This window comes from Pleurodeles waltl, chromosome 8 (assembly GCF_031143425.1).
Source record: "Pleurodeles waltl isolate 20211129_DDA chromosome 8, aPleWal1.hap1.20221129, whole genome shotgun sequence".
In the NCBI taxonomy this organism is placed as follows: domain Eukaryota; kingdom Metazoa; phylum Chordata; class Amphibia; order Caudata; family Salamandridae; genus Pleurodeles; species Pleurodeles waltl.
The window spans coordinates 198,274,455-198,287,176 of NC_090447.1; the positions used below are offsets into that span (position 1 = coordinate 198,274,455).

General features: G+C 45.6%; 1 protein-coding gene across 1 annotated transcript in view; it reads left to right on the forward strand.

The window, feature by feature from the left end:
* LTN1 (listerin E3 ubiquitin protein ligase 1) overlaps nt 1–12,722 on the forward strand; it is a 488,777-nt gene that overhangs the window by 259,095 nt on the left and 216,960 nt on the right. The window contains exons 18-19 of the mRNA XM_069204077.1: nt 6,644–6,748; nt 11,737–11,879. Coding sequence (XP_069060178.1) covers nt 6,644–6,748; nt 11,737–11,879 — 248 coding nt within the window. The remainder of the gene's footprint in view (nt 1–6,643; nt 6,749–11,736; nt 11,880–12,722) is intronic.

Below are 12,722 nucleotides of genomic sequence, written 5' to 3' on the forward strand. Positions count from 1 at the left end.
TCTTGGTCCAAGGTAGCCCACCGTTGGGGGTTCAGAGCAACCCCAAAGTCACCACACCAGCAGCTCAGGGCCGGTCAGGTGCAGAGTTCAAAGTGGTGCCCAAAACGCATAGGCTAGAATGGAGAGAAGGGGGTGCCCCGGTTCCGGTCTGCTTGCAGGTAAGTACCCGCGTCTTCGGAGGGCAGACCAGGGGGATTTTGTAGGGCACCGGGGGGGACACAAGCCCACACAGAAATTTCACCCTCAGCAGCGCGGGGGCGGCCGGGTGCAGTGTAGAAACAAGCGTCGGGTTTGTAATGGAAGTCAATGGGAGATCTAGGGATCTCTTCAGCGCTGCAGGCAGGCAAGGGGGGGGTTCCTCGGGGAAACCTCCACTTGGTCAAGGGAGAGGGACTCCTGGGGGTCACTCCTCCAGTGAAAGTCCGGTCCTTCAGGTCCTGGGGGCTGCGGGTGCAGGGTCTCTCCCAGGTGTCGGGACTTAGGATTCAAAGAGTCGCGGTCAGGGGAAGCCTCGGGATTCCCTCTGCAGGCGGCGCTGTGGGGGCTCAGGGGGGACAGGTTTTTGTACTCACAGTCTTAGAGTAGTCCTGGGGTCCCTCCTGAGGGGTTGGTTCGCCACCAGCCGAGTCGGGGTCGCCGGGTGCAGTGTTGCAAGTCTCACGCTTCTTGCGGGGAGCTTGCAGGGTTCTTTAAAGCTGCTGGAAACAAAGTTGCAGCTTTTCTTGGAGCAGGTCCGCTGTCCTCGGGAGTTTCTTGTCTTTTCGAAGCAGGGGCAGTCCTCAGAGGATGTCGAGGTCGCTGGTCCCTTTGGAAGGCGTCGCTGGAGCATGATCTTTGGAAGGCAGGAGACAGGCCGGTGAGTTTCTGGAGCCAAGGCAGTTGTCGTCTTCTGGTCTTCCTCTGCAGGGGTTTTTCAGCTAGGCAGTCCTTCTTCTTGTAGTTGCAGGAATCTAATTTTCTAGGGTTCAGGGTAGCCCTTAAATACTAAATTTAAGGGCGTGTTTAGGTCTGGGGGGTTAGTAGCCAATGGCTACTAGCCCTGAGGGTGGGTACACCCTCTTTGTGCCTCCTCCCAAGGGGAGGGGGTCACAATCCTAACCCTATTGGGGGAATCCTCCATCTGCAAGATGGAGGATTTCTAAAAGTCAGAGTCACTTCAGCTCAGGACACCTTAGGGGCTGTCCTGACTGGCCAGTGACTCCTCCTTGTTGCTTTCTTTGTTCCCTCCAGCCTTGCCGCCAAAAGTGGGGGCCGTGGCCGGAGGGGGCGGGCAACTCCACTAAGCTGGAGTGCCCTGCTGGGCTGTGACAAAGGGGTGAGCCTTTGAGGCTCACCGCCAGGTGTCACAGCTCCTGCCTGGGGGAGGTGTTAGCATCTCCACCCAGTGCAGGCTTTGTTACTGGCCTCAGAGTGACAAAGGCACTCTCCCCATGGGGCCAGCAACATGTTTCTGGTGTGGCAGGCTGCTGGAACTAGTCAGCCTACACAGACAGTCGGTTAAGTTTCAGGGGGCACCTCTAAGGTGCCCTCTGTGGTGTATTTTACAATAAAATGTACACTGGCATCAGTGTGCATTTATTGTGCTGAGAAGTTTGATACCAAACTTCCCAGTTTTCAGTGTAGCCATTATGGTGCTGTGGAGTTCGTGTTTGACAGACTCCCAGACCATATACTCTTATGGCTACCCTGCACTTACAATGTCTAAGGTTTTGTTTAGACACTGTAGGGGTACCATGCTCATGCACTGGTACCCTCACCTATGGTATAGTGCACCCTGCCTTAGGGCTGTAAGGCCTGCTAGAGGGGTGTCTTACCTATACTGCATAGGCAGTGAGAGGCTGGCATGGCACCCTGAGGGGAGTGCCATGTCGACTTACTCGTTTTGTCCTCACTAGCACACACAAGCTGGCAAGCAGTGTGTCTGTGCTGAGTGAGAGGTCTCCAGGGTGGCATAAGACATGCTGCAGCCCTTGGAGACCTTCCTTGGCATCAGGGCCCTTGGTACTAGAAGTACCAGTTACAAGGGACTTATCTGGATGCCAGGGTCTGCCAATTGTGGATACAAAAGTACAGGTTAGGGAAAGAACACTGGTGCTGGGGCCTGGTTAGCAGGCCTCAGCACACTTTCAATTGTAAACATAGCATCAGCAAAGGCAAAAAGTCAGGGGGCAACCATGCCAAGGAGGCATTTCCTTACACTTATCACCTCCCCCTTGCAGGAGCTGTAACACCTGGCGGTGAGCCTCAAAGGCTCACCCCCTTTGTTACAGCACCACAGGGCATTCCAGCTAGTGAAGTTGCCCGCCTCCTCCGGCCATGGCCCCACTTTTGGCGGCAAGGCCGGAGGAGATAATGAGAAAAACAAGGAGGAGTCACTGGCCAGTCAGGACAGCCCCTAAGGCAACCTGAGCTGAAGTGACTCTGACTTTTAGGAATCCTCCATCTTGCAGACGGAGGATCCCCCCAATAGGGATAGGAATGTGACTCCCTCCCCTTGGGAGGAGGCACAAAGAGGGTGCAGCCACCCTCAGGGCTAGTAGCCATTGGCTACTGCCCTCCCTGACCTAAACACACCCCTAAATTCTGTATTTAGGGGCTCACCTGAACCTAGGAACTCGGATTCCTGCAACCTAAGAAGAAGAGGACTGCTAAGTTGAAAAACCCTGCAGAGACGATGGAGACACCAACTGCTTTGGCCCCAGCTCTACCGGCCTGTCTCCCCACTTCTAAAGACACTGCTCCAGCGACGCTTTCCCCAGGGACCAGCGACCTCTGAATCCCCAGAGGACTGCCCTGCTCTAGAAGGACCAAGAAACTCCCGAGGACAGCGGCCCTGTTCACCCAAGACTGCAACTTTGTTTCAAAGGAGCAACTTTAAAACAACTGCGTTTCCCACCGGAAGCGTGAGACTTGCTCCTCTGCACCCGACGCCCCCGGCTCGACTTGTGGAGAAACAACACTTCAGGGAGGACTCCCCGGCGACTACGAGACTGTGAGTAGCCAGAGTTGCCCCCCCCGAACTCCCACAGCGACGCCTGCAGAGGGAATCCCGAGGCTCCCCCTGACCGCGACTGCCTGCTTCCCAGATCCCGACGCTTGGTAAAGAGACTGCACCCGCAGCCCCCTGGACCTGAAAGATCGGAACTCCAGTGCAGGAGTGACCCCCAGGAGGCCCTCTCCCTTGCCCAGGTGGTGGCTACCCCAAGGAGCCCCCCCCTTGCCTGCCTGCATCGCTGAAGAGACCCCTTGGTCTCCCATTGATTTACATTGGAAACCTGACGTGTGTTTGCACACTGCACCCGGCCGCCCCGTGCTGCTGAGGGTGTACTTTCTGTGCTAACTTGTGTCCCCCCCGGTGCCCTACAAAACCCCCCTGGTCTGCCCTCCGAAGACGCGGGTACTTACCTGCTGGCAGACTGGAACCGGGGCACCCCCTTCTCCATTGAAGCCTATGTGTTTTGGGCACCACTTTGACCTCTGCACCTGACCGGCCCTGTGCTGCTGGTGTGGTAACTTTGGGGTTGCTCTGAACCCCCAACGGTGGGCTACCTTGGACCCACACTTGAACCCAGTAGTTGGTTTACTTACCTGTAAGAACTAACAAACTCTTAATCCCCCTAGGAACTGTGAAAATTGCACTGTCTAGTTTTAAAATAGCTATATGTGATTTATTTGAAAAGTATAAATGCTATTGTGATTATTCAAAGTTCCTAAAGTACTTACCTGCAATACCTTTCATTTGAAGTATTACATGTAAAATTTGAACCTGTGGTTCTTAAAATAAACTAAGTAAAGATATTTTTCTATACAAAAACCTATTGGCCTGGCATTGTCTCTGAGTGTATGTTCCTCATTTATTGCCTGTGTGTGTACAACAAATGCTTAACACTACTCCTTTGATAAGCCTACTGCTCGACCACACTACCACAAAATAGAGCATTAGTATTATCTCTTTTTGCCACTATCTTACCTCTAATGGGAACCCTTGGACTCTGTGCATACTATTCCTTACTTTGAAATAGTGCATACAGAGCCAACTTCCTACAGTTTTCATTTCTAGTACACCTACACCCAAAACGCACTTTGTTTCCCAACTGTTCCAAAACACTTCTTGTGCTTGTGCATGCATTGTAATGATCGTGCTCCCTTCGAAATCAGTTTAATTTTTGTCAGTCCTTTTCACACTGAAGTCCACAACTCCTCTGTTTTTTTTCTGAAGACCATTACTGATTGTCCATGATGTACACTATATGTTCTCTTTAATTGCCTACTTTCTTTAATTGCCTACTTATGCTCTTAATTTCTGTGCAGAAATGTGTAATCTTTTTTCCTAAAGTCATTTTCATTAAAAATAATTTTCTCTAATCTGTTTATTTCTCATCATTTACTACTAATGATGTGTCTTGCAAACTGCGTGGTTGGAAGGGTGTTGTTAGGGTCTTCAGTGGAGTTCAGCATTATTGGCATTTAGCCTCTTTTACATCTTCAATTGCTTGATTTCATGATAATCTGCTTCAATAACCAATTCCCCGACGGATAAAATACACTTTGCTTATTTGAAAGTTTTGAGAGTCAACAAATGGCACATTTTTTAATGCCAACGGCCATACTACTCATAATGTCTTGGGGCTCTAAAGTGTTAACACCTACTTTTTCACCTCTAGGGCACTTTGATAATGCACTGTGGGAATTTGTGTAGCCTCTTCTGTAATTTTCATTGATCCGGCACACATTTTGGTGTTCTCTGGTGTTCTCTCATTTGCTTGTGGGTGTGACACATTGGAAAGGAAGGAAAGCCTTTACTCGTACTCATGCTGAAGAACAGAGTGCGTACAAGGGTATGCACCCATTTAAAGGTGCACTGATTGTGTACCTCATATGAGACGATGCATAGCTGAGTACCCCAATGGAGTGGGGCTCAGAGGATCCTGCAGGAATTCCGTCTAAGGCCGGTACAGTTACATACCACACCTACCTGCAAAGGGCTCTCTGCCACCTCTGAAAATTGAGGCCAGGTGTTTCCCAGTGAAAGACCAAGCTGTGTTTTCCAGCTACTTCTGTTGGTTTTAACAGTGGTTGGATCTTTTACTGATACTCTCACCTCAGTCCAGGGTCACACTGTATGGTTTTACCACTTTTCTGGGGACCCCACATTCCTTTCTGTATTCAGGTGAACTGTGCTGATGTGCCCAGCTGTGCACCGCAGTTCAAACTGGGTCTGTGGGCCCTATATGTAATTCAGCACCAGATATTAACATGTGTTTCACAACTTTTTTTATATAGCTTCTTCAGGGCAAATCATTTGAATAATTGAGTTCAATAATTCCTTTTAAAAATAGTATCATCAGTAAGATGCATGTATTTTCTAATATTGTAAACTGTGAAATCATAGATGCTTCACAAGTTCTTTTAGTAATAGAGCATTTCTAATACAAACAGGTTTTTCTCATAGTCATCAGTAATTAGCAGCTCCATAATTTATAGTTGTCTGGAGTAGTACCAATAGCTGTCAAGCCTCCATAAATTACAACACATCCGACTAGAGTAGATTTACTTTGGTCTGTAAGCGAGAAGTTAACATCAGCCTTATTTAAGAACATGTTGACAGAAGTAAGCTAATGATCGCTCTCTAAACTCAGTCTGTCCAGTGCATTGTAGTAGATACCAGTTTCTCAATATTGTGGCCTCATCCGCTGGCACTGAATTCCTGAATCTGAATTTGTTTTTGAGAACATGCCAATTTAAACCACACTTGTAAAAATGTATCTTTCAGTCTACACCTGTGCTTCATTAAACCATACAGGTTTGAAAATGTTAAAAAGCATATCATTTTTTGTAACCTTCACAGAAAAAGTACTTTTCATTGCTTCATTGGTTTTTAAATAAACACACGTTTTCATCATGTCTTGGACTTTATTTTGTAATGGGTCAGATGGAAACCTTACCTCGGGGCATCTTTCAGTTCCCCTTCTTACAGCGAAAACGTTATATAAAATTTCTCTACACATGTGCTATTAAAGAACGATTATTATGAGTTCAGTGCACACATTTTAAAAAGTCCTTTGTAGAACGCAGCATTTCGGAGAGATCGCTTGGCGCTTTTTGGAACAATTACTGTATGCACCATCAGTCATTTTGTTTAGAAAACTACTTACTGAAAGTGAAATGCCCATCAGCATTTTAAAATTAATTAGATAAAATAGGCTATGCACTTGCTCGTACTATTCTTGGTAGATTGCACGCATGATCTTCAGCAACAGATTGTAAAAGTTTGTAACTTTATATAAAGATTTTCTGTTTCTTTAGTGCTTGAAAATGGAGGAGCACTGGATCCTTTTTATGAGTAGCAGCGTGATCTCAGTCAAGTTAACCATAATTACAAATGTGAATTGTAGAGTGTTTAGTAAGTCATCTTTGAGTTGATCAGAATATATAATTTTCTGATAGTTCTTCATTGGGAAATCATGCTATTTTTTAGCCTTTACATTTCAGCCGTTCTAATTACCGAAATTTCACACTAGTTTAAAGCAGTGTACTTCAAGTGTTATTTGTACGTTTGTAGCCAACATAAATCCTGTATTATGCTAACGTATTGTGTCTAATCAGTAGTGTTTCTGTTCACTTTCTATTCTATATTATGCAGGTCAAAAGAGTGTGGCTCACTTTGGTCCTTAGCAGCTGGTAAATTGGTGCAAACAATTGAAGTTCAATTTTGTGAATTGAAACCATATATTGAAACAATAGAAAGGTAGGTTTATTAGACATGTTTCCTATAAGGCTTTTTTCAATTTCTTTGTACGTGAAAAGAATGAACACTCTTATTTCTGGAAATATGTGTAACTCCATCAACATGCTGTCATACATGTATGTGATGATGGCTATTCTTTTACTTCATCAGACATCCCTTCTGCCCCATCCGTACCCATTATGTTACATTATGTTACCTCTATGTTATGCAGATATGCAAAGCACATTATCATCTATAAGGGTATCCTGGCAGTAAGTGGGTGTGAGTGTAGGCACACCTAGGACCTAGTCCTTAAGTAGTTAGGAAGGCGTATCCAGTGCCAGTATATTAGGTTTCATGAAGAACCAGTAGTAAGGGTTGAGGCGGGGGGAGAGGATAAGGGGGGCCTAGAGGGGGGACTCCGAATATTTTTAATTTACTAATAACTTTGGCACAGTTTGATGGATCTGCATGAAATTTGACAGCCGCATTCAACAGTGCAAGTTTTCGTACACGTAACCACACCCAACAGTCACCGCACCGCAGCACCCAACACCTCACTCTCTGACATATACATAGTCCTGCAAACACCACACAACACTCCACACTCGCATGCATGCTCCTCAACACCTGGTTGAAACGTGTTGGCACCTGAAATCGCCGTAGCTGTCCTACCTGGCTACACAATTTCACAAACCTGGGGGCAGAATAGCCATCATCCGCAAGAACACCTTAAGCTGCACCACATTCACAGACATCATACTCCATCATGGAACACCCATCATTCAAGCTCCAGGTCACAGCCACGTTCACCCTAGGCAGCACTCACCTCTACAGACCACTGGGAACGTGGTCCCACTTCACAGACACCATCACAGAGTTAGTTGCTTACTAGCAATTACATCCTGCTTGTAGACTTGAACTTTCACCTTGAAGACCAGGCCGACCCCCAACTCGAACAATCATTGATGACCTTGAAAGCTTGGGCCTCACCCAACGGATAAAGGGACCTACCCATGTTGCGGGGCATCTCCTGGGCCCTATATCCCATCAGCAGCATCTGAGTCGACAAGCCCACACAATTTCCCTAGACAGCCAACACCCTCATCAAGGATAGCATTCCTTACCAGTCCAACACACATTCACCACCACCAGGCCAGCCTGCCACAGCTGGAACAGCATCACTGACCAGGACTGGAACAATTCCCACCGACTGGACACAACAACAGCCTCCCCAAAGTCGTCAAGAATTTCAGCAATTGAATCAACCCCCCTGCCGACACCCTGCCCCCCATCACCCACAACGATACAACAAGATCCAGACTGCAGGTCAGTTGGTACATGGAGGAACTCAGACCGATGAAATGCCATTGCAAACAAATGAATCAGAATTGGAGAATAAGCTGGGACAATGCAGAAAGGAACACATTCAAATCTGCCCTGAGACACTACCAGGCCACTAATCACAGTGATCTGGCAAACAATATCGATGCCAGCACCAACAGAAGTAAAGAAATATTCACCATTATGAGAGATTTCACATCCCTATCGGCTGCCTTCAACTCAATCACCTGCTTGCGGAACTTGTGCAGCAAACTCTCTCAATTCTTCAGCAATTAAAATACCGCCATTTACAGCAACTTCAGCCCGAAACTAGTCCAAAAATACCTTGCCAAAAGCCTCTCGGTCTTACCCAAAGAAGAATTGGTAAACACATGGCTTGTCATCACCCCAGAAGAAACCATCGCTATCATGAAGTCCATCCACTCAGAAGCCCTATAGGACCCTTCCCCCACCACATCTACTCCAGAGGTCTGGAACCCATTAGTGTAATGCTTACACCTCTTCTGAATGTCCCCACCTCTTCCACGACATTCCCAAATGCTTAGAAACATTCATCTGTCCTCTCATTGTAGAAGAAACCCTCTATGGACCCTTCAACTCTCGCCAACTACAGACCTATCCCTCAATACCACTCTTGGCCATGGTCTTAGAGAAAATCATCAGACCCAAGCATATGCATGGAAACTGCCTCATCCTTGCTGTGGATGACTGGACGGAGGAGACCAAGCGGCCCTCATCCTCCTAAATTTGATACAGTCTCTCATCCTCATCCAAAGCCTAAATGAAATTGGAATCCAAGGACCAGACACTCTGATGGATCTGCTCTTTCCTGACTGGAAGGTCCTTGTCAGTCATCCTGGCACCATAAATCCCCGGAGCACGTAAACACACCTGCGGAGTTTCACAAGGATTCTCCTTGAGCCAGACCCTCTTCAACACATACATGCCATCATCATCATCCGCTTTCACAATATAAACGTCCTCTCCAGGGCCAACAACATGCAACTCATTTTCTCCCTCACAGACGAGATACCCAGAACCTGGATCAAGATCAATGCCTGCATTACTGAAATATCTGACTGGATGAAGAGCAATTGGCTAAAGCTGAGCGCCAACAAGACTGAAATTGTGATCTTTGGAAACAGCACATCACTGTGGGACTCCACCTAGTGGCTATCAGAGCTGGGACTGACTGACACCCACCCACTCCAAGAACTTCATGATCATTATCTCAACATTACCGCCCAAGTCAGTGACATCACCGCCTCATGCTTCCATACCCTGAAGGTTTTCACACGTCTCCCAATAAACACCTAGAAAACTGTCAGGCATGCCCTGGTCACAAGCAAGCTGAATTACGGGAATATCCTCTATGCTGGGATCAACGAACAACTCACTAAAAGTCTGCAGACCATTCAAATCTCGGCACCCTTAATCACTCTCAACCTCCCACACTGCACTCACATCACACCACACCTGAAGGCTCTCATCTGACTCCCAATTTACAAACAGGCAGAATTCAAACTCACCCACACTTTCAAGGCACTTCATAACACTGGCCCAGCGTACCTCAACAATTGCATCTGCTTTAACAACCTTCCAGATACCTCAATTCGTTCTGACTCCTACTTGCACAAATCCCACTCATATGGAAAACATTATCTGGCTGTCGACCTTCTCCTGCATTGCTCCTAAAGCGTGGAACCACCTGCCGGTACACATAAGACCCTCCTTTTCACTTCTTGAATTCAGCAAGTAGCTGAAGATCTGACTTTTCGAGTAGTCCCACTAGGTTATAGGTGTGCCTAGACTCACACTTGCTCAGCACCAGGATACCCTTCCAGGTGATGGTACTCTGTACAAATATGCATAACCTAACATTAACATAACTTTTACATAACATAACATAACATTTACATTTACTTAACATAACATTAACATTTACCAAACATAACATTTACAAAACATAACATTAATAGAACATTAACATTTCATAAGTGTGACAGTTAATCAAAACTGGCGGTTTTGGTAGTTATCACCCACCTTGTTTATCCTCCACGCCTGTAGCCTACGGAGAACAGGTTTCTCGCCAGTGAGATGGACTAGTGGGTAGGGTGTCAAAGATAGCTTAGGGGCCTAGAGTGTGGTATATAACATACATTGCCTTATTCGATCTCAAGCTATGGGTGTGCAGGCTACTGAATTTATCTCTGACCGGCAGCACCTGGGTTGTCAGCTGAGTACTGCACCTAGTGCCTGAGAGAGCACTGTGTCTTGTTCTATTGCTCTATGTGTCCTATGCGGGGAAGGATGTAGCCTCTAGTATGTAAGCTGTTCTTGGGCACAGTTATATTGTAGCTCAAATTCTGGAGCATTAAATCCCCCCTCCTTGTACAGCAGCATAAAGTACTTTCCAGCTAGCTGTATGTTGTTTTCTCACCCATGCGAAGGAGGTGTGCGATCTCAGTGTTTCAAACATTGTTGCTTTGCTGTGACAGGTGCATTAGGGACGAGATAGAGCTGCCTGTTTAATATAATTGTTTCCAGGACCAGTCAGCTAGGTCGCTTACTGTGGACTGTGTACAGTTTGAGCAGCTCTGTGGAGGCGGGAAAAGATAAGTTGTAGGGCAATTAAAGGTACATTTTTGATTAACTTCAACACTGTCCAATTAATCTGCATGAAAACTGACAAATGGCAAATTACGTCCTGTGCAATGCCATGCCAGGAACCCCTGCAACCAACCTTTGCAGGGCACAGCCAAAATGATTTGGCACAGGGTGTGGTCAAAGACTGAACAGAGCAGTAAGGTTACATGGCACGCTGTGTGCAGTGACGATTTTGTGGGCATATCGGTCGGGAGCAGGGCCTAGACTCTTTGGCTGTTCACAGCAGAGACTGAAAATTATGTAATTAGAAAACCAGTGAAATTCACTGAAAAAGTGAGTTATGATTTTGGCTCAAACCACTGAAATTCACCAGTTATGGTTATTACTGCAAACCACACATGCCATAACTCTCACCACGTACCATGTTCAAAACACCAATCTTGCAAACGTACAGAAAAAAACGAAAGAGTGGTAGATGTTAGTGGTTTCTCGAACTTTAGCCACTGTGTAGTTATTGTTAAGTCAGACTCCACATAGGAAAGTATTTCTTTTTGCTAACACATTTGACACTGTTTGATGAATCTTTACAAAACTTTAAAAAAAAGTTTGTGTATCTTAGCTACTTTGTGAAAGGTCACTAGGCGATCTGTCAGGCAGGGGCCGAAAAAAAGGACCGAAAAAAAGGGGGAAGGGCCCAAAACACTTTTTCCTCATACAATTTTAATAGGGAAAATTAGACAGAGATACAGGGAAGCATTGCCCTCATAGGAAAGCCATTTTGCTTTTTCAAACTCCCAAACTGTGGGTGAAGAAATCCCTTAAAGATATTTGATTCAACACTGATTAATGAAAGCCACATGTGCTGAAATGTTACGTGCAGCACATAAAAACAAGTTTTGCTCTCTCTTTTCTAACTAAGGAGCTAGTGGCATCCTTAAATCCATGCTGGACAACAATTGTAACTGTTGCGCCATTCATAGGTTACAATTGGTTCTCCTTTTTACTATTTGGAACTTTATGCCATAATTGTGAATGGTCTCTTTTTTTATATTTTGCAGGTTTTTCCCTTTGACAGAAGGTAACTTGCACACCTTGCAAAGTCTCAATAGATTTTTTCCCAATGAAGTAAAAGAAGAAATAGTGCTTCAGTGTGTTGCAAGGTTAATGGCTTGCACTCAAAACGATGTCTCCAATATCGATGGTTAGTTACTTTGTTTTCTAATTTGTTTTTTATTGACAACTGCACAGCAAATGATTTCCATTGCCATTGATAATTGACCTCCAAATAACATTTTCCAAGACGTAAACTTTCTGTAATGTCCCTGGTGAGCTAGCTACCCCAACAGCCCTCCTCTCATCCTTAACAGGCAGGTACCCAACTGCTCAAGTCAGTGATATGTTGCAGCTGGTCAACCTAGACGGTGGCCAGAGGTAATACATATAATATGTGGGCTTTTTACATTTGTACTCGTTGAACAGATGTAAAGCTCAAAGTCTCTAAAGGCAGGTAACTTCCCTTCATTCTTTCTCTATCCAATGTAAAACTAGTTGCCATTCTGAGAGGAAATATTCCTTATCTTTCAGTAGATAGCTAGATAACCTCTCCATTGCCATCGTATACCAAATTTGTTGATACAACAGATTCGATTTTTTGGGGGGTTGGTTGCTGTCTGGCTCTAGCATTGAAAATCTTTCCTTCAAATACTATGATAGAGATTATCTTCCAGTTGTTAATCTTTGGTGCTGTCTTTGTGCTGGACTCAGTCCCACTATAACTACTTACTTCCTGGTTGTTTAGGATACGGAAGCCCACATGTTCTTGAATCACAGCAAACACTTATTTAATTTTTTTTTACATTTAATAACATTCCTGCCATATGTGAATTGAGTCTTCCCCAACTCCCTCAGCCCCTCCATCACTGGTCTAACAGGCCCTTGAACATCTTGTGGAATCTTTCAGGTATTAAGTATAAAATAACCTTACTTAAAGGGCCAATTCACTGTGTATGACAGATTTATGATTAGCAGCAATATCTCTCTGTTG